This window comes from Myiozetetes cayanensis, unplaced genomic scaffold, assembly GCF_022539395.1.
Source record: "Myiozetetes cayanensis isolate MyiCay16 unplaced genomic scaffold, myiCay2020 scf20-37, whole genome shotgun sequence".
In the NCBI taxonomy this organism is placed as follows: domain Eukaryota; kingdom Metazoa; phylum Chordata; class Aves; order Passeriformes; family Tyrannidae; genus Myiozetetes; species Myiozetetes cayanensis.
Window position 1 is genome coordinate 1,145,207 of NW_026087412.1, and position 26,067 is coordinate 1,171,273.

At 52.0% G+C, this 26,067-nt stretch overlaps 1 protein-coding gene across 1 annotated transcript in view; it reads left to right on the plus strand.

The window, feature by feature from the left end:
* Positions 1-445: 445 nt before the first annotated feature.
* Positions 446-26,067, plus strand: part of PKD1 (polycystin 1, transient receptor potential channel interacting) — an 81,824-nt gene continuing 56,202 nt past the window's right edge. The window contains 1 exon segment of the mRNA XM_050317874.1: positions 446-739. Coding sequence (XP_050173831.1) covers positions 495-739 — 245 coding nt within the window. The 5' untranslated portion in view covers positions 446-494.

Below are 26,067 nucleotides of genomic sequence, written 5' to 3' on the forward strand. Positions count from 1 at the left end.
GCGACACCCCTTCCCCAGGGGATTCTCCTGCTCCCGGGACACCCCATCCCCACGGGACTCTCGTGCCTCCGGGACTCCCCGCGCCCGGGATGTCCCGATCCCCGGGATCCCGCGCGTCCCCCCGGCCGGCGGGGAGCGGAGCGGGGGCGGCCGGGCTGGAGCGGGGCTGGAGCGGGGGCGGCCGGGCTGGAGCGGGGCTGGAGCGGGGCTGCGGCCGGGTTGGAGCGGGGCTGGAGCGGGGGCGGCCGGGTTGGAGCGGGGCTGGAGCGGGGCTGGAGCAGCGCGGCGTTTCCGCCGGGCGGGAGGCGGAGCGGGGGCGGCCGCGGGCCGGGCGGAGCAGCAGAGCCGAGCGGCGCCGGGCCGGGCCGGGGCTGTCAGCGCGGCGAGCGGAGCCCCAGCGGGCCGGGCCATGGCGGGCGGGCGCTGAGCCGGCCGAGCCCGGCCGAGCCCCGGGGCAGCGGCGCGCCGGGGCCATGCCATGCCCGTAGGGAGAGATGCCTTTGGGAAATGGAGACACTGGATCACAGCGCAAACATGGCGCCCCCGCGGCGCGGCTGCCGCTGCCGGGCTGGTGCCTGCTCTGCTCGCTGCTGTGCGGGGGCATCGCGGCCGGCCCGGACCCCGCCTGCCGGCCCTGCGCCCCCGGCTGTGCCTGCGCCGCGCCCGCCTGCGCCGTCAACTGCTCGGCCCGCGGCGTGGAGCGCCCGGGGCCCGCCGTGCCCGCCGCCGCCACCGCGCTGTGAGTACCGCGGGCACCGGGACGGAGCGCGGGCACGGGGGAGGAACGCGGGTACCGGGACGGAGCGCGGGCACGGGGGAGGAACGCGGGTACCGGGACGGAGCGCGGGTACCGGGACGGAGCGCGGGTACCGGGACAAGAATGCGGGTACCGGGACAAGAATGCGGGTACCGGGACAAGAGCGCGGGTACCGGGACAAGAACGCGGGTACCGGGACAAGAGCGCGGGTACCGGGACGGAGCGCGGGTACCGGGACGGAGCGCGGGTACCGGGACGGAGCGCGGGCACGGGGGAGGAACGCGGGTACCGGGACAAGAGCGCGGGTACCGGGAAAGAGTGCGGGTACCGGGACGGAGCACGGGTACCGGGACGGAGCGCGGGTACCGGGACGGAGCGCGGGTACCGGGACAAGAGCGCGGGTACCGGGAAAGAGCGCGGGTACCGGGAAAGAGCGCGGGTACCGGGACAAGAGCGCGGGTACCGGGACAGAGCGCGGGTACCGTCCCGGTCCGGCCGCCGCTCGGTGCCCGCGGAGCCCCCGCGAGGGATGCGCGGACCCGCAGCCCGAGCCACTTCCCTGGGGTTCGGCCCAGACCCAGGCGGGATAACCCCGTGTGTCCCGAAAGGGACAGCCCGGCGGGGCCGCGGGGCGATGGAGAGGGAGGTTCTGTGCCCGGAGTTTTGATTTCTGGGGAATGCAGGAGGTTCTGTGCTCGGAGTTTTGATTTCTGGAGGTTCTGTGCCCAGAGTTTGAATTCAGAGATTCTAGGGGATGGCAGGAGGTTTTCTGCCCAGAATTTGGTATCTGGGGGAATGCAGGAGGTTCTGTGCTCGGAGTTTGAATTCGGGAGTTCTGGGGCAATGGCAGGAGGAAGGTGTTGGGGGAATGAGCAGTTGGATGTGGGTTAATCGCTGTTAACAGAAAATTCAAAGGACCCAGCTAACAAGTTCAAATAAACATTTGTCCATGGAAGCACTGTGATGGGATGACAGATGTGTTTGTGTCCAGATGCTGGTTTTGTTGTTTTGGGAAGATCAATCAGGCATGTTTCGTGGAGGGGCACTGGAGTGGTCCACGTGCATAGTCACTGAAGTAAAGTCACTGTAAGACACAAAAACAGACATAAGGGAGAAGTTTGGGTTTGAACCTAAATTTGTGTTCTGTGGGAAGCAACTTTTCAGTTCTTGATGAGAGAAAACATTGAGTGATTGAATAAGAGATGCTGTGGGGCCCGGTGCAGCAGATGAATCTCACATGAACTAACTTCTGCTGGGATTTCACTACGTTAAGGGTCTGCTTTTCTCTTTCCGTGTTCTTAACTAAGTTTCCACCTCTTAGTGTCAATTCAGAGATACTGTAGAAGTTGTGGAATGCCACAGTAAACATAAATTGTAGGTTTTGCAGGATGTGTCTGGACTAAACTCAGGAAAATGCACATCTCTAAATCCAGCAGGCAAGGTATTTTCCAGCTCTTTTCTTACAGGATATATTTAGACTTTTCCAAACAAACCGGCCATTGTTTGTTGCAAAAAGTCCCTATCTGGGAAAGACTGGTTTTTATTAAGGAGTTTCTGGGTTTGTGTTATCTGTTGTTGGTTAGAGATGGGGGACTGCAGCTCCCGAGGCTATGACAGGGGTGGAATGTGCCAGCGCATCGCTGGTCACTGTAGAGCAGCCTCCTGAAGGCTGTGCTGATCTGTCCTTCGTTTGGCTTTTTGTTATTGTTGTTCAGAGGCGCTGAGTTGTAAAAGCTCTCAAAACGTTTTGGATTAGATGCTGTTGTGCAATGACAAATGGAAGCTGGACATAAAGCTCCTGCAGGTCAGCAAAACATGGGACAGGGAAACCAGCTGAAGCAATGGGTGGTGTCACTGATCTTCCTCTGACTCTGGGGGAGAAGTGTTTGTGTATGGCACTGTGGAGAGCAGTGTGGAAGGGAGGAGCTGTGGGATGGGTGTCTTTGGAACTGCGACCACGGAGTCAGGCAGCACATCATCTTGTGTGTACAGTCAGCTGAAAATGTGTGCTGGTCCCGTTCTCATGGCTGGTGGAAGATGTGCTGAAGGGGGTTTCCTTTAAATTTACTGCCCTGTTTGACTCCTGCTGTTGGCAAAGAAGGCAGGTGTACTTACACCTTTGTTATTACTGTGAAGGATTTACAGATTCATTTCTGTTGGGGAGACAGGGGCTCTGGCTCATGGCACAGTGAGGTTACACAAGTGGCTTTGTCTGTTAATTTCATGTTCCCTTTATTGAACACTGACAGATAAATAACATTTTTAATGACTGCTGTCTAGTCTCTCATTAGAGGAAATGTTTTTCTTTTAATATCTCAACAAAACCTTTTTTTTTTTTTTAAATTAATTACTCTGAAATGAAGGCAGCCTTTAAGAAGGCCGACGTTCAGAAAATTCCCAGTGCCAAAGCTCCCGGACTCTGTGGCGTGTGTGCTCACAGCTGCACTCAGCAGTGCCATTCCCTTCCTCTAGCTGTAGAAGTAAGGCCTAGGGATGAATTCCCCCCGTGTCCAGTGTTTTAGGCGGAGCAGCTTTGGGGAAATAAATGCCAGCTGCGGCAGCACCGTTACCAGGAGCCCAGAGAAATGCCCCGTCCAAAGAATCACTAAGGAAATCAGCTCTGCAGCTCCCAGACACCACATACCTCGCTGGGAGCAGTCTCCAGGCAGGGACTGGGCATATTGGCCCCTTCCCATGGCCAGAGTCGGGTTCTTGAAGTGTAACACAAAGCCTGGCTGGAACCAGGAGCAAAGGCTGTTGTTTTCAAATAATCCGCAGTGCGCAGCTTAAACAACGGAGCTCGAGGAGCAACACGCTTCGAGTGGCAGCATTTGCACTTCTGAGCTCCTCCATCCCAGGAACGCTCTGATCCGTCTCTTTCCAAGTGCTCTGCTCTCAGCCTTACCGGATTTTGTTCACATTTATTTCAGCCTGAGCTGTTTCGTGAGCTTTTCGTCGCTTCTCTCGTTCCTCAGCTGGAAATAAAGCTCATCAAGGGTTTCTGACTTTCCCGTGCAAATATTGGTTCTTTCTGACGCGTCTCTGGTGTTGTGGGAGGTTTGAAGTGGAAATTAGAATCCTGATGTACAAAGACGAGACTTCCTTATTTTTCCTTCGTTAGCATGGAATACTGTTTGTGCCTGGGTGAGAAGGAGAGGCTGGGATCAGAGGAGCTCTGCTGTCGCCAGGCCCTGGGTTTGGGGGTCAGAACTTTCATCCCAAACCCGGCGGGGTTTTTCGTGGATTTGGCAGTGAGCCCTGGGTTTGCACTGCCCAGCCGGTGACTTCACCCAACCAAACCTTAAAATAAACAGATCTTATGATTTTATGCACGTTCCTGAACCTGCAGTCTGTGATAGTTTAAATTTCAAGAGTCAGCAACGATCAGTGGATTTTGGTATGATTATGTGATGCAGGAAAAGCCTTTTCAAGGCTTGAGGTGTCTTCAAAAGCTATCAGGGAGAAAAAAAGTCTAATTTAAATTAAACTCCAATTCAGGTAAACCCACAGGCAGTGGAGTATCTGTGCAGTAGTGTCCAGGCCACAGAGGCAAAATAGTTCTACTGCTGTTCCTAGAAAAAAACTGAGACAGCCTGGAATGTCATTCTTGTAGGAAGCCGTATCCCAGCAAAAACAAGGCTGCGTTTCTCTTTTGTAAGAAACTCTGGAGGGGGAAAAAGGCCCAAATGAGGTGCTAGATAAATATTTTGCCAATGAGATTCATTCGACCTATGGAAGGGACCAGTCCCTTAAGCAACTTTAGCTATAGTTTGAGCATGAACAAGGAGGCAATTCTGTGGTGTTCTGTCAGCAGAATGGGCTCCGGTGTTCAAGAGGACTGGGTTGTTTATTGTCCTCCTCCCTGAAGCTTCAGAGAGGTCTGAGTGCTGTTCCCATGGCTGGGAAATTTACCTTTTTTAAAATTAAGATGTTTGTTGTTTTTTTTATTTATTTATTTTTGGTGGTGTTTAAAAGTGTGTTAAGAAAAACGTCCTGCTCGGTAAGAACAGGCATCCACCAGCGAGGTGGGTTTGAAGGTGTTCCTACTCCGTGGCAAAAGTTGCAATTAGATAATCCTGAGCAGCATCAACGTGTGTCTACTTTCGTGATTTGCAATTTGGTGCAGCCAAACCTTGTGTACTGTCTGCACTGATTTTTTCCCCTGTATTTCCTGCAATTTTTAAGTTTACTGGTGGTGTTCTTCTGCGTGTGGCTTTTTCCTTGTTGCAGTGAAAATGTGGGTTTGATCCTGCTCTTCTCCTGCTGGTGAGCCTCTGGCAGGTCTCTCTTGTGTTTCACCCAGTGCCTTTCATCCTGCTCTCACAAAAAGTGGATTTAAATCACTCACTCAGAAGGTAGAACTCATACGGTTTGTTAATGCCTCTCTCCCTGTTTGCCATTTATGGGGTTCCTTGTTTTATCTCCTGTCATGCCACGTTTTCCACACTGTGGTTTCCATAATGCGTCTCTGCGTCATCCTTTCTCCGTTTCTTCAACATTTGTTGTCCTTTTATTGTTGTAGTTCAGCTTGATTTTGTAGTTTATTTACTCCATATGTCCCCAAACACTTATCTGAGTTGTAATAAACAAATAAGAAAATAAACAGGGGTGAAGAAGGATGGCTTGGGAGCAAAGCTGTGCATTCCAGTGCCAGGGTGGAGCGGGCTGGGAGCTGCAGGGACAGAGGATCCTGCTCGTACTGTGAGGAGAGTGCACAGGAGAAGGTGGGGGGCTGTGGGGGACACAGCACTTGTGAATTAGTTCCTCCATGGCCAACAGCACGATTTAGGCAGTGGCTCCCAGGCTCAAAGAGAAAATTTCTGTCTCTTCCGCAGTGGAAATTTGGCAGCTCTGCTGCTGGGCTATGCTTGAGTGCTGTTGCTGTTCAGAGGAACGGCTGCTGCCCCTCATCAGCCCACCCTTCTCCCCTGTCCAAATCAGCCCCCCCTCCTCTGACACCCCCCCAGCCCACCCTCCTCTCCAGGCCTTGCTGAGATTGGGCTCAAGGGCTGGAAGCTGCAGTGGCTGCCGGGCTGTGGAGCTGCTGCCCACACTCCCCTTCTCCTGCTGCCACCTCCATGGACAAGCTCTGCCAGAGGTCAGTGCCTGTCCCAAAGGAGTCTGAGGGTGCCACATCAGACCTCTGCAGCCCTTGTTTCTCAGCCTGCCTCTGCAGTGAAGAGTTAGCTTGTTTTTCACATCGAAGCACTGTTCTTTACTTAGACACCAGAGCCGAGTTGGCATCTCTCTGTTTGCCAAAGCTAAAAACATCAGTTGAAATATAACGTTAGTTTTTTGCTTTGCAAAGGGCACAAAGAACAAACCCCATGTGTGTGCAGCCATTCCCATTTTTTAAAGGATAGCTGTCATTAGGAAGAGCGTCGACAATGTGCAAGCTATAGAATTTGTGGTATAGTACAGGAACCCTGGCCAGTAAAGAGATTCTGTCTTAGAATCCTGCAATGGTTTGGGTTGGGAGGGACCTTAAGCTCACCTTGTTCCACCCCCTTGCTGTGGGCAGGGATACCTTCCACTATCCCAGGTTACTCCAAGCCCTGTCCAACCTGGCCTTGGACACTTGCAGGGATGGGGCAGCCACAGCTTCTCTGGGCAACCTGTGCCAGGGCCTCCCCACCCTCACAGGGAAGAATTTCTTCCCTATATTGAACCTAAATTTCCCCTCTTTCAGTTTGAACTCATTCCCATGTGTCCTGTCACCACAGTTCCTGATGCAGAGTCCCTCACTGGTTTCCTTGCAGGCCCCTTCAGATCCTGGAAGGTGCTGTGAGTTCTCCACACAACCTTCTCTTCTTCAGGCTGAACCTTCTCAGCTTTCCAGCTCTTCCCTTTCCTTCAAAAGATCATATCCTTTCTGATGATGTGCAGATAATCAAAACAGGGATAATTAAAGAGTAATAGTCCTCAGGGAGCTGTTTCTACCGCTCTAACAGCAAAATTGCCCCCCTCAGGTTGCGAACAGGTACATCTCTTAGGCTTCCTGGCACTAGGCCTTGGAAAAACCTCAATAAGCTGAGCTCAGAGATGAAGTTTCAGATGTGGCATATGGTCTTGTGTGATTCTGTTTAACCTGCTGTCATTTTGAATTTAATTAGCATCCCATGATGACAGTGTGATACTCTGGGTTGGTGACAGTACTGGATGTTCACTCTGTGGTAACAAATCTCCCTCCTATAGCATTTTTGGGTGTTAACTGTGGCCCTGCTTTACCTCCAGGCTGGGGCTGTGGGTGCCCTCTGGCAGTGCAGGGCTGGGAGGTGATGGGACTCTTGAGCACTGTCAGGAAAGGGCTGTGCTTGTCCGACAGCAGCCACAGCCTGCGGGACAATCTGCAGTGACAGGGATTCTGGATCTCAGCCAGGACTCAGCCAGCCTGTTCCTATTCATCCGAAATTGGCCCTGGCCACCACACCACAGCCTTTTCTCCCCTGGTGACAGCTGGCAGCTCTTGTTCTGCCCGCCTCTCCGGGCAGCTCCTTGGATCGAGAACACGTTTGGCTCTGTGCAGTGCAATTTTGTGTGTCTGGTGAAGTCAGAGGGTCTAATCACTGGTTTGAAAGGGAGATTTCCAGGGTGGAGTTTGCAGCCTGTGCCCACCTCCTTGAACAGACCTTGGAGCACCTTCTGGTCCCTAAAGGGACAGCAGGAGAACTGAAGAGGGACTTTGGACAAGAGCCTGGAGGGACAGGACAAGGGCGAATGGCTTCCCACTGTCAGAGGGCAGGGTTAGATGGGATATGGGGAAGAAATTGTTCCCTGTGAGGGTGGGGAGGCCCTGGCACAGGTTGCCCAGAGAAGCTGTGGCTGCCCCATCCCTGTGTCCAAGGTCAGGATGGACGGGGCTTGGAGCAACCTGGGCTAGTGGAAGGTGCCCCTGCCCATGGCAGGGAGTGGGACTGAATGCTGTTTAAAGTCCCTTCAACCCAAACTGTTCTGTGATTCCGTGGTGCTGTGGTACTTGCAGATCCCCAGCAATGGCCTCTTCACAGCTCCGTTGCAACATCCCCTGGCAGCACCTCAGCCCTGGCTCCCGCAGGATCTGGGCTGCTCTGGGCTCCTCTGGCAGGGAGCAGATCCAGGAGCTAAGGAGCAGTTTTCCCTGCAGCTTTGGCTGGGATGACGCCTCTCCTCCTCTCCCTGGCCTGGGGGCTTGCATGGCATTCCATAAGGACCTTTCCCTGCTGGTGGGGGGAGCCGGGTCCTGCTGGGAATGGGTTAAGTGGGTTCAGCAAACCCCGGTCCGGGAGCCGTGGGAGTGGCGCTCTAAAAAGAGGACCCAGGGTGTGGGTTGAGTCCTCCGGAGGGAGGAACCCGAGGAACAGCTAAGCCTGGGAAAGCAGAGCCCAGCCGGATTGTGTTGGCCAAAGCTGTTCGTTTCTCTCTCAAACCACGCCTCGGGAAGGGGGTGGAGTGAGGCCGGGCTGGAGCTGCGGGTTTTGGTTTGGGGCAGGTTGGTGAAAGCATCTGTGTCCTGCTGTGGGGACACTGTGTGGGTCTGGCACTGCAAACAGCCCCGGTGGGGAGCTGGGTACGCTGTGACCCAGAGCTGGGAGCCCAGGGGATGCATCCTAAAACTGTGGCAGGAGCACAGGGGTCCATCTGACAGCTGGGGAAAAAACCCGTGATGCTTCTTTTTCGTGTATTTTTGTAGTGCAAAAATGTTGCTTGAAGAAGCACTGGAGAAGTGTCTATTTTTGTACTTCTCCGTTCATCCTCTTGCCTCACAGCTGGCTGGTTGAACACAGCTCAGCCTTTCCACGTGTGGCTTGGAAAAAACAGATGTTCAGTTCCTGTCTCCACTGCCGATGCTCCCAAATGCCACATTTCCAACAGCTGGAAAGACACCAGCGCTGGCACGGGGGCCATGGACTGAGCCTGGGGGGTACCTGTGGGGCTTTTGGGCTCTGTGGTGTCTGTGTGCTGTCAGTGGGGCTGTCAGGAGAGCTGCCCACACAAGCCTTATCTTCCAGGGGGTGTACGTGGCAGCCCAGGGCCGGCACCCCGGCGTCCTGCTGGCAGCAGGGCTGGCACCATCAGTGTGGGAATGTTCATGGATTTTCCTTTGTGGGTTGCTTCTGTGCTGGTCCTTAATGGCTTTCACATGCAGGGGCTGCCTGGCTGTTTGTGGGCAGAGGGAACCGTCCAGCCATGCTCTGCAGCCCGTGCCAGGCAGTCTGTGGGGTGATAAGAACAATAATCACAGACCCCATCCCATGCCATGTGCCACATTTCCTCTCCTGGGGCTTGGGGAGCAGAGGGAACAACTGGAAACCACAATGGGATGTGGAGTGGAGCCTCTAAAGTGTTGCAGTCACATCCCCTGTGCTTAGTTATGCTTTGTACCCCCTCAGACACCTCTGCTTAAGCTGTTTCTTCACAGGAAGAGGAATGGGACAGAGTTTTGGGGACAGAGAACTTGCCTGGTCACCCCCAAACGGATCAAAGGGACCCAGGAGACCTGGGGAAAGGGTCTGTGCTCTCCCAGAGCCAGTGCAGACAGTGCTGTCCTGCCAGGAGTGCAGAGCTGGCCCTCAGCAGAGCTGTGTTTCACCCCTCCCCAGATGAGAAACAAAAAGGGTTGGAAAGCTGTCTGGAAAGAGTGAGTTTGCAAAAGGAGGAGTTTGGATATGGAAAGAGCAGTCAACTGGCACCTTTCTGATTTCCTATTGCTGTACCAGCTCTGGGATCTCATGGCTTGGGCACAGTGCAGGCACAGCAAAGGGGCAGCTCTTACCTGAGACCTGCAGGTGGTCCAGGCAATCCTGACAGAAAGCAGAGGTTTGGAATATGGGCACTTGCCTTTGAGGTGTTGGCAGAGCTGCTGCTGTTCTGGTCTGTAAATGATTCCAGCAGGATGTATAGTGACCCCTCAGTGATTTGTGTCACAAAACTGCCCTTGCACCCAGGCATAGCACAGTTAAAAAGAAATCTTCTCCTAATCCCCAAACTAAAATGCAGCGCTCATCTGAAATATGATGCAGAGTGATTCCCTGGGAGAAGAGTTTCCATTGGAAAATATCTTGGCTCCTGACCAACCCTCTGTAAAGCAGTTGTAGAGGGCGGCTCGTTATTGCTACCTGGGTGATTTTCTGGGGAGGGACTGTTAACATGAGCAGTGAGGTGGTGAAGCCATTAGTCAGGATCCCATCTCAGCTCCTTCACTAAATGGTGAAAAGAAGATTCCCTGTCCTCCCAGACTCGGGAGGCGACTGGAAGTAGAGAGCCATTGCCATGAGCAGAGTGGCGTTGGCCAGAGATTCATAAGTAATGAATTAAATCTGTGCAGAGCAAAGGTTTCCATCGGAGTGTGGGAGCGTTATTTTACTCCTACAGAGGGAAAACATGAAGTCAGTGGCTTTATAGGCTCAGCTCTGCAACCTCTGATTGCACGGATCGATGCAAGGTTTGGATCAGGAGTCTTAAAGAATTTAGTGTAGACAAAACTGAAGTGGGAAAACAAAAGCTAGAAGAGGCCAAGGGTTAGGTTGTGTTAGTCTTTGAGCTGTGTTAAGGAAATTCACTGTAGCTGTGGACTGTGTTTCTACAGCAGTAAGGAAGGGCTTTATTAAGGAAAATGAAAGAGGAAAACTGCTGCCCCTGTGTGCAGGGAAGCTGTCATAGGGCATAGCACAGATCAGGCAGCACCACGGAGACAAAGCTTAAACTGCCTGGGTGGCACTTGAAGTCCTGCTGGACTGACACAACACAATTCCCAAGTTTTAATTGAGAGGGAAGACACACCCAGTTTTCTGCAGGGAGTTCCAGGAGCATCACTGGTTCCTGAATCTGTGTTTCATATACAACACAAAATAACAACTCCAGTAGCCCAACAGCCTGACTGTGAACTCTGAGCCCCAAAGCCCTCGCTGCTTTCCCTCTTGTCACTCACTGCATCCAGCAATCAGCCATTTCTTGGAAAACTCTGCCTTTCCAGTGCAGGAGAGTGAACTGTCAGGGTAGCAATGTCACTGGCCTTGGATAATTTAATTTCTGATGACATGCACAGATTGCATCTGATACGGCCACAGATTTAATTTGCGTTAACTTGGGTTTGCTTTGCGTTGTGTACAGTCACCCATGTGCAGCCACACAGGTTGGAGTGTTACCCCCTGCACAGTTTAGTCTTTGCAGCAATTAAAGGGTTAATCTGGCCATCACCTCTCTAAAACAAGCCAGCAGAGCCCACTGCTGCTCTGTGGATTAGCCCTGGCACATCCAGGTCTGTCGCTTGATCCTGTAACTTTAGAGAGAACTGGGAGAGTTTGGAAATTCATCTGCGACACCCCCGCTCCCACAGCTTCCCCTGAAGTAGATCCACTCTGTAGCTGCTTGGCAAACACATTTCGTAAGTCATGGGAGAGTCCTGGATCTTTTCACAGGATCACAGAATCATTTAGGTTGGGAAGATCATCGAGTCTGACCTTTGACCAATCCCCGTTTTGAGGGCAGGCAGCCCTGCTGCGGATCCTCTCCTTTTGCAGGTGGGTGCTCTGGGGCACCTTTTCCTCCCTGTGCAGGCTGACCACAATTGCTCTGTTCTCACAGAGTGGGGAAGTGGCTCTGGAGCTGGTGTTCCATTTCTTGGCTTGTCCTGCAGCTCCTGGAAGCTGCTGGGTTGTGCAGCAGCCATCGAGGCTGTGTGCGAGGCCAGGGATTGCTTCCCTCTGTCCTCTGCTCCACACTCAGGGAATTGAAGTGCATACCTTGGTTTGGGAAGAAAGCCGAGCTACTGGGGGCAGTGTTGTCTAACAGCTGGAACACGGAGGGGGAAGCAGGACAGGGTTTTGTTTTCAGTTTGACCCTGGTGGTGTGGGCTGGGCTGTCAGTGATTCCTCTGCATCGGCCGCCCTGACTGAGCGATGGGGCTGGGAGTATTGTGCTGCTTGTTTATGGGAATTAAATGCTTGTGGAGGGCTTGAGTGCTTGGCTGCTGGATAAATGCCCTGGATTTCTAATTCCTGCTTGCCTGGTGCTTTGCCATCCTTGTGAGAAGGCAGTAAAACATCCTATACCAGCTCTTGGAAGGATGAATCTTTACTCTGAGCAAAGTGAACAGCAGGGCAGCAGATCAGAGGTGTGGACTCACTTTGACAGGCTCACTGGTACCCTCAGTCCTGCCTTCCCACCCCTACTTGTACTTCAGCTTCCTCTTCCTTGTCCTCCAAACCAAACACACAACCTTGTGCTTTGTGGGTACATCCTGTGTGGCAGGGCTGGAGCCAGCAGGATCCATCCCACTGTGCTCTCAGAGCTAGAGAACCATTCATTTTGCTTTTAAAGCATCTGAAAAAAAAAAAGTTCTGTTTTCTGCCCAACTTTATTTTTTGTTTCATGGCTGTGCCATCAGTTTCTCAGACAGTGACATCCCAGCCCCAGATGGGAAGTCAGCGTTGGCTCCAGCCCAGGGGGAGGCACCAGTTCCTGAGAGAAACACGGCTGTTCCCTGTGGGCTCCTTGGGGTGGAAGGACATGGGGCTGGGAGCGTTTTCCTCACAGGAGCATCCTGGGGAAAGGCAGCAGGCACAGGGATGGATGTGCAAAGTGCCTCCCAGTGAGGTTGGACTCAGCTCCTAGAGCCACCCAATGTCCCAGGCTGGGTGAGCTGCTGCTGTGCCTTGGGAATGCAGGGCTGGGCCTGGATCAGGGTTTGGGTTTGGGCTCAGGCAGTTGGGAATGCAGAGCTGGGCCTGCTGACTCTGGGTTTGGGATCAGGCAGTCGGTAGCTCTTGGCTGTGGCATGTACAACAGGGTCCCTGCTGTGAGTTGTTTGTTTAGTGCTGGCTGATTGGAGGGAGAGGGGACTGGCCCTTTCCCCCTCCTTAGGGATGTGTTTCACTGTTGCAACTGAAGTTGGAGGATGTCTTGATCCTCTGCCTGATCAAACTGGGTGAAGGGCACGAGGAGCTGTCTCTGCAGTGCCACTGCCTGGGCAACCCTGAGCTTGGCTGCCAAGGGAGGGCTTTGGTCCTCAACAACATGAAACATGTTTCAGCAGCAGCAGTTTTTTCCTTTATTGAATCTAGAGCAGAAGGAACTGGAGCTTGGCTTGGGGCAGGGATGGGGCCACTCTTCCTTCTGGCTGCGAATCATCCTGTACACTAGTTTCTTTTAACTTTTTGGGGTCCTAATTCTTGCTGGCTCACAGGCTGTCTGGCAGTAGAATCATGGACTCATAAAGGTTGGAAAAGCCCTCTAAGTCCATCTAGTCCAACCATTTCCCCATCACCACTGTGTTCACCACTAAACTGCATCCCCAGGTGCCACATCCACATTTCTTGAACACCTCCAGGGATGGGGACTCCACCACCTCCCTGGGCAGCCTGTTCCAGTTCTTGACAACCAGAAGCAATTCTTCCTGATGTCCAGCCTGAACCTCCCGTCCTGTTTTTCAGCTGGGTAAGGCTGTAAGAGCTCGGTGCACAGAGTAGGGGAGTTGCCTGAGGTCACACAGGGAGTTTGTGTGTGAGCCCAGCCCTGAGCCCTCCCCGTCCTCTGAGGTGCAGCTGAGTGTGACAGGCACGTGGGGTTGCACGTGCACGCCGAGGTCCTGCAGTGTGGGATGACGTGCTGGGGGTGCACGTGCATCCAGCTGCCCCTGCAGCTTCTTCAGGCTGACAGAGATGTATCCACTGTGTGTCCTGGTCCCAAAGGCAGCACAGCTGAGATCTGGGTTGTTTTGGAGTGGAGAGAGCAACATCTGGCCTTTGCATCCCTTTGCCTCCTTGTGAAGGGCTGGCCCTGCTCTGGCCCTGCTGGTGTCCGTGCAGGTCCTGCCTCGCAGGTCTGTGCAGGGTCGTGACTTCCAACAGGACTCATTGAGGTACATTTGGTGTGACAAGAGGAGCAGCATTTCACCACGAATCTGTGCCAGGGTTCTGGATTAATCATTACTGCACTTAATGGGTTGTAACTCAAAGCAAGAACCGTCCACATCACCTGAGGACTCCGCAGGCCAGGCCAGTGGGTATCAGATGCTGGCACAGCTCTGCTACCGGGAACTGGGGCTCCTGCAGGGCGTGAGGGAATGGAGAGCCGTGGTTAATGGGTAGGATGGAGTTAATCATTCACTGAATTCCTGAGCTACACACAGTATTTTATATATACTGAGCTACTCAGTACTTTTTTTGGTGCCTTGCTGGAAAGGAAATGGGGGTATGTGAAGCAAAACCATACTTAACAAGTCACAGTAGCCCTGGTGTGTGTAGGATTTCTTGCCTTGTGCTTAGGGTGGAGCTCCCCTGTGAGAGGAGATGCTTGAATGATCTGATAGAGCTGAGCAGGGCTGGGACATTTGATATATCTGCACCTTTCACTTTGGATGCTTGGGCCAGGGACTGGTGAAGGAAGTGTCTGGCCTTTCACCTACCTGAGACCTAAGGCAGAGATGTGTATTTTTCTTGCAGCAGTCAATCACCAACAACTCAAACAGAAGTGGGAAAACTTATCTTAATTAATAAAATAGAAGGATACAATTACTTACTAGAGTCCAGCCCTGCCAGCCAAAACATGACTTAGCTACCTCTCATAAATCTTGAGATTAAAAATAAACCAAAAAAAGGCCAAATGTTGTTGCCTTCTGTATTTTGAACCTGAACTCCCATGTAGGACTCAGGTGGGGGCATCTATACCTCTCAATAAGGAGATACAGAGGAATAAAAGACCAGCAAATAAAAGGGAAGGAAAAAGTAGAGATTATAATTTGATGTCATGATTCCAGGAGACAGCTTTAGGGAACCTACCACTTCTTTTAGGACAAGATTGAGTATATTTCTAATTCTTTTTGAGGTAAAAGTGGGTTGTCTAGAGCCACACACTATGGGACCAGATACAGGAGTTGGTTGGGATTCCAGCGAGGTTGATACAGGTCTTGAGGCTGCTAAAGAAACAGCTGAAATCTTGAGGGTCAATTTTGGAGGTTTGATCGTGTCATCACATGGATTGTATGACATCTCTGCTTTTTAGAGGTAAATATTTAATCTGTGGGGAACCCAAGGCTGATCTGAATTCTGTACCAGACAGAGTTTTCTGTCAATCCAGGAATCCGAGTGTGCCCTCCTCTCCCTCCCAGCCCTGATTCACCTCCCAGGCATCACTCAGACCTTGAGAAATTATATCCCTGAGCTTGTTTATGCCTCTTCCTGAGGCAGAAGAGTGGTTGCAGAGTCAGCAGCGGCGGTGGTTACGGAGTGGCTGCAGGGTCGTGATGGTGGTTACGGGGTGGTTGAAGAGCTGGGGTGCGATGTGCCCAACTGGTGGCAGATTTACCCTCTTCCTTGGCAACAGATTCTTGCACGTTTTTTTCCTGAGGCTGAACTCCCAGGTAGGATGAGCCTGCTGGCTGTTTCCAGGATCCTCTGGGAGCAGCTGCTGTGCAGGGAGGGGTTTCTGGAACCAGCTTTGTGGTTGCGTTTCTTGCGAAGTCTCTCCCAGTTCTGTCCGTGCCATTAGTGATGTTCCCAGCCCGGTTTGCCTCGTCCATTGAGATGAAGCCACAGTCTGGCAAGGAAGGGGAGAGGTCCTGGAGGGAGAATTCTGAAGTCACCCAAATCCACAGTTGTGAAAGACTTTTCCTGGTAGCGAAAGTGTTGATTGCACAGGGTGTTCCATAAACCACTGCCCCTGTCCCTGCTGCCAGGCTCCAGCCAGTTCAGTGCCCACAGCCAACCAGTGTCTGCTGGTCACTGCTCAGAAAATAAAGCAAGGGAGGAGGAAAATCCCCAATCTCCCAGAAGCACAGGGCCAAGGATTGGTTCCAGGAGCGTTGCTGCAAGTGCAGAAGATCCTCGCTAGGTCAGGAGAGGCCTTGCAGCCTGCGCTGAGGGGCACCTTCCTACTTTAATTGCTGTTGCTCTTCTCTGTTTTCCCTCTACCATTCCATGGTTGCAGTTGCCCTTTAGCTGAAGGAAAGCCATATTTACACTCCCTTTTGCTCTCTGAATTGGGGGATGCAGCATTTTGTCCCTACACCCCTTCAGTGGCAGGTTTGCTGGGGAGCTCCTGTCCCAGCTCTGCGCACACCCAGCGCTCTGTCACTCACCTGCCACTCTGCTGCTCTCCTGTCTGCTGTGACAGGCAGGTAGAGAGAAAGAATAGCCAAGTGTGAGTGAAAAATAACCCAGTTGGTGTTAGTCATGCTGCAAAATGTGTTAGCAGTTCAACAATGGCCTTAAACGCTGAGTGGGATCCAATTTAAACCCATAAAAGTGAGGAAGTCCGGACTTGGAGCCTGTTCTTCTACCTGTGTTAAGAACCATGCATGGAGTAGCTGTGGCATAAACAGCCTAGGAAGGTGTTGGGATTTCTTTTTACTCGTTAAACATTTGTCATTTGTTTCCAAGGATTTGATTTTATTGCTCCTCCTGTTTCACACAGCAGGAAATTAAGAAAAAACCCCAACACACAAGACACAGATGCAGATTTTTATTTGCTCAAATGAGTCTGAATGTAGGAGCTGGGGCTCCAGGTCACTTCACAAAAATGTCTTGATATTTGATGATTCTGCATGTAGTAAAAATATATGAAATCCATGCTCAGGCCTCTGAGACTCTGATCTTAGAGGTCTTTTCCAACTCTAGTGATTGTATGATGTGTCTTTGTGTGCTACAGGGGAACACCAGTCACAAGTCTGAACCTCTTTGTGCAGTTACAACCCAGGCTAAGCATGGAAGGGTGGTTATCTCACTTCGAGTGCCTTCCCTTCCCTCTTCCCACCCCTGGAAGTGTTCAGGGCTAGGTTGGATGGAGCTGTGAGCAACCTGGTCTAGTGGAAGGCTGTGGCAGAGGGGTGGAATGAGATGAACTTTAAGGTCCCTTCCAACCCAAACCATTCCATGATTCTGTGATTCACTTCATCCACTGTCAGCCTCAGCATCATCCCTCTACCTCAGAAAGCTTCCTAACCTTGCAGGAGCTGGGGAGCACCCAAAATGCCTGATGTACTTCAGAGGCACCTCTCGCTCTCCCTGAGCCCCTCCTAGGCTGTCAGGAGAGTCTGAGCCCCTGGGTGAGGAGCAAGGACAGGGCTCTGCGGCGTGGCCGCTGCGGTCCCTGCGTGCGGGTGTGCAGGCTGTGCTTGCTGGGAATGCTCTGCACGGGGAGCTTTAGCCGGACATGGCAGGCAGCTCCCGGAGTTTTCTTGGCAGGAGGGTGTGGAAAATGTTGGAAAGGAGAAAAGGAGCTCAGGCAGTCTGTAGGTCTGTCTGCCCCGGGCTGGGGAGCTCTGCGCCGCGCGCTGCTCCCGCCCTCTGCGCTCGCTGCCCGCTCACAGTGCCTGTGTGCTCCTGAGCTGCTTGTTTGCAGGGAAACAGCGGCTCTTTGATAGCCTTCCAAGGGCTAAGATGGGACAGGCAGACTACTTACTGGGAAAAGCCTTGGGGTCTTTGTTTTCCTGCCCCCCTGGCTGACATAGGGCACAGGTCCCAGCCTGTCCTGACAGGGTGAGCCAGCGTGGGCTGAACAGGCAGGACTGGGCAGCAATCCTAGCATGCCTGAGCTGAAAAGGGACCTGTTTTGTCTTTTAGGGCATGACCTAGGACCTTTTCTACCCACAGGTGCCCGGGCCATGGCTTTCCATCTGCGGGAAAGCAGCATTCCCAGCAGCTCTGCCTGCCCAGGCACACACAGGGTCCTGAGTGGGAGCTCCAGCGCTGGAGAGCTCACACCTCCAATGCTCTGTCCTGTTCTGGGCCTCTCACTGCAAGTCATTGAGGGGCTGGAGCATGTCTGGAGAAGGGAGTGGAGTTGGGGAAGGGTCTGGACCACCAGGAGCAGCTGAGGGAGCTGGGGGGGGCTCATCCTAGAGAAAAGGAGGCTCAGGGGGGACCTTCTGGCTCTGCAACTCCCTGACAGGAGGGGGGAGCTGGTGGGGTCGGGCTCTGCTCCCAGGGAAGAGGGACAGGAGGAGAGGGAACGGCCTCCAGCTGTGCCAGGGGAGGGTCAGGTTGGACATCAGGAGGAATTTCTTAATGGAAAGGGTGGTCAGGCTTTGGCAGGGGCTGCCCAGGGAGGTTTGGAGTCCCCACCTCTGGAAGTGTCCAGGGAAGGCCTGGCCGTGGCACTCAGTGCTCTGGGACAAGGTGGGCACAGGGGGGACTTGATAATCTTGGAGGTCTTTTCCAACTTAAAGAATTCTGAGATTCTGTGATTTGTCATTGTCCCAGAGAGATCTGAGTTTAGTCTTGTCAGCAGAAAGCAGCAACTCTTACCTAGCAGATGTGCAGAGAGCACACCGTGGATCAGAGTCACCCTCACATCAGCAGCGCGCTGGAGGATTCAGTTCTTGCTCTGTGGCATCCCTTTCCCAGTGCACTGGTGATCCTTTCCATCCTAAACTCTGCTGCAATGCTGGATTACACCCTTAAGAGCAGTGGCTGTAGTGGATTACATAATCCCTGTGCACGGAGCCTGCTGCAGCGAGGCCAGTCAGTAATGTCCTTTTGGATCCGAGAGGAAGAGGGATGTTATGGAAACCTAACTTGTTATTATTGTATGGGAATGAAATTTATTATTTTGCTCTTCTGCCTCAGTTTGTGATTACAACATGGAGCAATTTTTAGCCTTGGCAGGAAGGTGATTTAACATGAGACCAGAGATGCAGCTTAGCTCGGTGTCTGCCGTAAATCCTGAGGAGTGATGGTGCTGTCTGAGCTCGATGGGCCTCGGGAACTGGGCAGACCCTCCTGCTGCCAGCAGAGCTGATGGAAGGGCTGATTTATGGGTGTCATACTTCTTGACGTTGCTTGGTGTGCGGAGTTTACTAAAGATGTTTACTGAGACCGTGCAGAGTCTCCTCGTGGAGCATGAGAAGGGATCAGACGGCATTTACATGTCCTGCTGTGCCAAACCTGCTCTTGGGAGCCTTCCAGTCTCGGCAGAGCTCGGAGCACAGGCTGGGGATGGTGCTGGCAGGGCAGAGCACACGGCGTGCCCTGGCTTGTTGGGCCACTCTGTCTGTGCCATTTTATTTGTCTTGGCCTTGACTTGGTGTTCTGTTGCTCCTTTCCCTGTTAAACAAAGCAGACTGACTGGTGGTTTGTATGCACTGCTAACACCCTTTGACACAATCACCCTCGTGGGTTTTTATGTCCTGTTTATGATGAATAGGGAAGAGTAATTTTGTGTTCAGTCACTGAGCTGAGCCATCCTCCAAGACAGTTGCCTGAACCTGAAGTGAAGCATCAGCCTCCCCAGAGACTCCTCTCAGCGCCGTCAGTGTTTGAGTCACCTTGTGCCAGGGAGGGGGCTCAGCTTTGGGTGTCTGTTTTATTCAACATAAAGTGAAATAACAACAACAATATTTATCTGTTTACTGAGGAAAAAAGCTCTATGAGCTATAAGGGGGGTGACTTTCTCTTTTTTTAAGATATCTGGCTGCTCTGGGAACTTCTGTCCTGGTGGGTCTCTGATGGTTCATATCTTCTCTTTTGGTGTGTGCTTCGCTGTGTGCTGTGTGATGCCTTTGGGTGTTCAGACTTAGCAGTCTCAGCACTAAACACCTGTAGTTCAGGTGAATCATCACAGGACCTGTGCTTGGGACCTTTGGGGAAAAGAGCAAATTGAGGAGGGTTTGAGTAATCAAGCAGAGATTTCTGAGGGGAACATTGAGCTCTAGTGTTGGTCCCAGCATGTGCTTGGGTAGGGAGTAGGCAATAATTTAATATAGTTTATCTATTTAGTATATTTTTTAAGCTTGATGTGCCTGTACATATTGACCTGGGAAAGAAACATCTCTCGGTTTAACATATGCAAAGAAAAAATAACAGGACATCGTATAGGCTGACTTGGGTGAGGTTCATCCTGGGGCACAGAGCCAGCACAAACACGGCCCCTGGATCCGCCTCAGCCTCACTCTGAGGTCTTGAGGGGCACAGAGTGTTTCACAGGCTTTGTTTTGGTCTTGTGCACAGTGCAATGGCCACCCCTGGCCGGCTGAACCACGGCCTGGGACATCTCAGCACTGATGCGGCAGCGTGGGCAGACGGAGGAATCGAAGTGGGGACTCTGGGATGTGCCCTGTCCTTGTCAGTGTGATTAGGGAATCAGGGGGAAACAGCGTCACAAAAACTGCAGGGAAGGGCTGCTTGCCAGAAAGATGGAATAATTAAAGAAAAAGAGTGGCTGCAGTAGAAGGAAAAATGCTGATTGTGAATCATGAACTGTCCGTGACTCTCCTGCTGTAAAAGGTTGAATGGTGCAGGCTGTGTATTTGTGCTGGCAGGGACAGACCTCTACAATAACAGCCGTACCCTGTTTAGCTTTGCTACTATTTGGAGGATCCGTGCCAGGACTTATTGGAATCCCCCAGGCAGGCCTTTAGAAGATCTTCTAAAATTGGTGGGGCTGTGGGATCAGAAACCCCTCCTGGGTCTCCAGAGAAATTGGCTTTGTTTAAAAACAAAATCCACAGTAGGATGCTGAAGTGTGGTGAGACGTTTCGTACGGCAGCATTTGATGGGATCGGGAAAGCAATACCTCCCAGCAGTGTTTGCAGGTATTAAATCATTAGGAAGATTAGCAGAATTGCAAGACCTTCTTTTTTTTTTTTTTCCCCCTAGAGTTTATTCACCATAATGATGTTCCAAAGAGTGGATTATAGTCGTTTGTCCTGTGAGAGGAGGGAACAGACACAGGCACTGTCGTGATCCTCCCTTTAACAGATCCCTGACGTGACCTGTAGTGCGAAGTGAATGGAATTATCCTTTCTCTGATTCCTCACAGAAAAATCATAGAATCCTAGAATGGTTTGGGTTGGAAGGGACCTTAAAGACCATCTGATTCCAACCCCCTGCCATGGGCAGGGACACCTTCCACTAGCCCAGGTTACTCCAAGCCCCATCCAACCTGGCCTTGGACACTCCAACTGTGTCTCTATTATGTGTTTAGGAAGAGACATCCCTTTTCCCAAGTTGATCAGAGGAAGGGATCTGCAGGAGCAGGCAGCTCCTTGGGAGGAGAGGGATGTGGGCACTGCCAGTCTCACACCAGCTCTGTCTCGGCTGTGGTTCCACTGGGAAGCAGACTGGCCTCTTTCCTGCAGGCTGTGGAATGGCTGCTGTGGTTTCCTCCTGTTTTTCCCCCAGGCTGAGCTGAAACAGATGCTCTGGAGATGTGTGACCTACCTCCATGTAGGGATAACACTTGTGCCAGGACGGGATAATGCCTGGCACCGAGCTGGGAAAGTTGTGGAGGATCAGAGCCGGCCATGTCCTTCCCCAGGGAAGCATGGAAGTTCTCCCCAAGAAGCACACACCTTGCATTCTCAGCCTGGCTTTTTCCACAGCCCCATCTTGTCCCCTCAGCCTGGAGCATGAGGAGCAGGGAGCTGGAAGTTCTGCAGTTGCTGAAGGTCGTGTGGGCTGCAGTGAAGCAGCACAGAAGCTGTTTTACAGCCAGCAGAGACAAGCCCAGGAGGGTCAGACTGAGCCAGAGGTCAGAGGTGAATTGTTTTTGTTGCTCTGGACAGGTGGAGGTCAGTCCCTGTCAAGGAGAGTTGAGCTGAGGGGAGCAGCATAAAGCAGGTTATCTCAAGGTCGGCTGCATCTGTTCAGGGTAAGCCAGTGACTTGACTGAAGCATTCTTCCAAAGCCCTTTCCAGGGATCTGTCCTTTGGTCTCCACCCCATACCTCCAGATATGTTGCATACTGGATTTATCAGCTCCTGATATTTGGCAGAAGTGTGGACAATTATTTGTCTCAGGCAGATCATGTAAAAGCTTTGGCTCTCTCCTATCTGGAGTTAAAATTTTCAAAGGAATGGGTAAGAGAATTAGATGTGCAAGTCCTGTTTAACCCATGAGATCCAGAACCTTCCTTTCTGTGGTGTCAGGCTCGGGTTGTTCCAGCTGTCTCACTGCTGAGGTGTCACCTGTGCCACCTGAACCCTTGGAATGCCGAGGGGCCGTTGGCATCTCTAAATGTACAAGACGTGGAAGTGAGTGGATCCCTGGGTGGGTCCAGAGGGTGGGCAGACCCTGGCACAGGTTGCCCAGAGAAGCTGTGGCTGCCCCATCCCTGGAAATGTCCAAGGCCAGGCTGGATGGGGCTTGGAGCAACCTGGGCTAGTGGAAGGTGTCCCTGCTCCACGGCAGGGGGTGAAATGAGATGAGCTTTCAAGTCCATTCCAACCCAAACCATTCCAGGATTCCATGATCTCGTGCAGGGAACAAATGAGTTGCTTTTTCCAAACCCATTCCCAGGGCTTTCTGGAGGGGCAGCTCTGGTGCCACACTCGGGGTCCTGCCGGGGCCCCAACAAGCTGCTCATTTCCCTTTGTACCTGCTTTGGGGCCTCTGAACATCAGCATTTTTTTAAGCAGAAGTATTCTGACTGCATCACAGAAGACTTTCTAATGCTGAAAGGAAGCAGCCCAACCACACACATTATTAATGCCAGAAACATGCAAATGCCTTTTGTACGGGAACCAGCAGGTCTATATTGGGTTCTAATTGGTTTTTGTTTTCAGAAGGAAGATGTTTAAGGTTCCATAGTAGAGAACATGCTCCAAAAATATTGAGAGCAGAGCCCTCCAACCCAAACAACCACACTTGAAAAAATATGGGGGAGCTGGTATTGGTGCCAGCACTGGGACAGGGGGATTAGGGAAAGGCCTGTCCTCTCGTTGACCATTCCCTTTGCTCCATCTGTCCCGTTGCAGAGCAGCCTGGCTCTGGGTTTTACTTCTGATTTATGGCACAGAACGTCAACCAGAGCTGCTGTTTAATGAATTCCTTGAGTGTTTCTGTTCCAGTAGGGATTCGGGGGCCTGACTTTGAATTATGGAGCCTTTGTGCTAAAGAGATGTTTACAACAGTGACTTGGAAGCCCTTTCTCCCAGGGAATCATGGAAATACTGTTATCTCAAGCTTCAGAAGGAACTTCTGCACGGAGACCACCCAGGACTCAGGCCTACCTGCCACCAGAGCAGCTCTGCTCCCCCTTGTACCTGGGAGAGACAGAGAAATCTGGCACAGGCTGGGCTGAGTCCTCATCCCCTGGAAGGGCTGGATCCCCTGGCACAGCTGCAGATGAGCAGAGGTGGAGATGTCCTCACCAGGGAAGGTTCTTGCTCTGTTTATGGTATCTTCAGCCTGATGGGTAGCAGAGCTTTGCTCTTGTTTCTGCTGGGAGAACATCCTTTCCTGAGGGCCTGCAGGCTTTTCCCTGGTTGCTGTAGTGCAGGACTCGTTTCCCTTCCATACTCGTGTCACTCCTTTTCCTGCTGCTGGTGGAGGCTGCCAAGCATTTTGTTTCTTCCTCCCCCATAGCTGTGTCTGCATCCACTGCTGTTTGTGTTCCTGCTTTCCTTTAGAGGCGTTTTTTGGGTTTCTTGAACATCAGTTGCATTTTGGTAACGTTTGGGTCCTGCCAGTTAGTGATCACTGCGTGAGGGGAGGGTGATGTGCAGACAATGTCCGTGCTCTGTCACCTGCCCCAAGGCCATCCCAAGCAGAGCAGTGCCCACCAGCAAACCATTTTAACCAGCAGACCTGTAGCTTCCCTGCCCTGCAGACTGTGGTGGGAAGCAGTCGAGGCTCCCTCCAGCTCCTTCTGCTGCAGAGGGCTGGGACAGGCGCTGCTTTTCAGAGGTGATGGAGAACACCCCTTGTCCTTGTCTCTCCTGGGGTTTTCTTGAACACAAGGAAAAATTGGACACCTGGAGGTAACGTGGAGCCCAGGCCTGTCTGGAATCTCTTGGAAGAGACCTCCCAGGAGGATGCCAGCCCCCAGGCCGTGGTGAGTGCTGGTCCCTGGCTCTGCCCGGGCTGAGGGCTGGCAGGAGTGCTGGGATGGGGCCGGAGAGGAGCGGCTCCTGGTTACATAACGCTCCGCTCCGCTCCAGAGACACGTTCAGATGATTAATTTGAGGCTCTGGCAGCCGCTTCCCTGTAATAATATTTTAAACATTACTTTTCCACTGGCCCTTGCCAGCGATCGTTATTTTGCGCTGTGGAGGCTGTAAAATTTCACTTCAAGGATGGGTTTCACTCCCGTTACAAAATGTGTCTGGAATGTGCAGATGTTTCCTTCGGGGAATAGCGAGCCAATCCGCTCTAACACATCATCCCCACGGGGAGGACTCAATGTGCTAAGCAGCCCTATTCACAAAATCCCAAACAAACACACACACAGAGCCCTGTGGAGCTGTACCCGGGCTGGGCATGTCCCTCCCAGCCCTGCTGATGTAAAACCCGGCGTCTGCTGGAGCTGCAGCGGGTTTGGGGCTGGGCTGCAGGGACACGGGCTGGGCACTGAGAGGTCCCACTATCAGCTCTCACGTGGTGCCACAGAGTCCTGGAAGAAGTTTTCTGGAGGAATTCTGAAAAATTTGGCTTCTGGGGGGAAAATTAGACCTCTCCCAACCCAACCCATTCCAGGGTCTGTTGGTTTTAAGCTGGAAGAAAGTGAGATTAGATGGAAGAAATTCTTTACTCAGAGGGTGGGGAGGCCCTGGCACAGGTTGCCCAGAGAAACTGTGGCTGCCCCATCCCTGGAAGTGTCCAAGGCCAGGCTGGATGGGGCTTGGAGCAACCTGGGCTGGTGGAAGGTGTCCCTGCCCATGGCAGTGGGGTGGGACTGGATGGGCTTTAAGGTCCCTTCCAACCCAAACCATTCTTGGATTTGGGATTCTATGATTAATGTCCTGCAGGTATCCAAGGGTTGTGCATGCCAAGGACAAAGCAGCTGTAGGTGTGCCAGAATTAGGGAAAATGGAAAGATAGGATTTAATTGCACAGAATAGTTTACATGAAGAGCAGAGAACACTGCTTTTTATGGAACAGCTTCAAATTAAGGCTGTAACCATCCCTGAGGGATATCTGATGGGGCCAGTCCTCTTTTATAGGAGGATCCAAGAGATCACTAATTTTTTTAATCGTCTAATTTTCTCTTTTTTTATCATCTTTACTGCAAGGAATGGGAGAACAAAGCTGTTAGGGGCATCAGGTCCCTAAAGAGGAGCCCTTTAGAGGTGCTGTCTGTCATGGACACAGGGAGAGCTGGAGAGGGACTTTGGGCAAGGACCTGGAGGGACAGGACACAGGGAATGGCTTCCCACTGCCAGAGGGCAGGGTTAGATGGGATATGGGGAAGAAATTCTTGGCTGTGAGAGTGGTGAGGCCCTGGCACAGGTTGCCCAGAGAAGCTGTGGATGCTCGAAACTCTGCTTCTGGTGCTGTGGGAGCCTGGAGAAGAAACAGAGGCACTTACGGAAAATAAATATACAAGATGGAGTACTGGGAAAGAGAAATGGTGGTAGTGATGAGTGTGGGCTGAACTTGAGCCCATCAGACACTGATAAGCAAAAGAATGCAAGGAAAAGTCTGTGGCCAGCAAGGTTAAGAAGAGTAAAGAGTTTTTTGAGTATATTGGGAATTGAAGGAGTTAGATGATACTGGTCTGTTAATAGATGGACATGGACAAATTATCAATGAAAATACAGAAAAGATAGGACTTCTAAGTAAATATTTCTGGTTTCTATTTGGAATAAAGCCAGGTGATGTATTTGTATCATATGAGGATGATGAAACACTTTCCACTCCAACAGTAACCGAGGAGGATGTCAAACAGCTGCTATTAATGTTAGACTTTCTTAAACCAGCAAGTTCAGATATTTTGTATCCAAGAATTTTAAAAGATCTGGCTGAAGAGCCCTCTGGGCTATTAATGTTCACTTTTGATGGATTTTGGGGCATTAGGGAGATTCCCAAGGACTGGATCAAAATGAGCATGGTGCCAGTGTTCTCAGAAGGTAAATGGGATGGTACAAATCAAGTGTCCTGATTTTCTATCCCAAGGAGAAACAATACATTGCATAGCATGGCATTAGCTAGCAGTTAAAGGGGATAGTGTAATTAGTGGCAGTCAACATGGAAAATCCACTTATGGAAAATAGATCTCATGAACCTCTGCCTTTTAAGTAAGTTGACAGATGGAGGAGATGAAGATGCTGATGTTGATGTAATGCACATCTGACTTCGGTAAGAGGGCAGAATTTAAACTGTACTTGTCAGGAATTGGAATGAAAAAAATCAGCACTACTTCTATTGAAGGAATTAAATACTGGCACCAGAGTGTGTCATGAGACCTGCTGTGTGTTCTCACACTGGGTTGGACCCCGTGTACCCTCTGTGTGTCCCTTGACCTGCCATGAGAGGTGGCTGTGGCTGGTGATGGTGTCACTCCGAAATCCTCGGGTTGGACGGGGCTGGGAGCAGCCTGGGGTGCTGGAAGGTGTCCCTGTGGCAGGGGGTGGAATTGGATGGGCTTTGAGGTCCCTTCCAAGGCAGACCATGCAG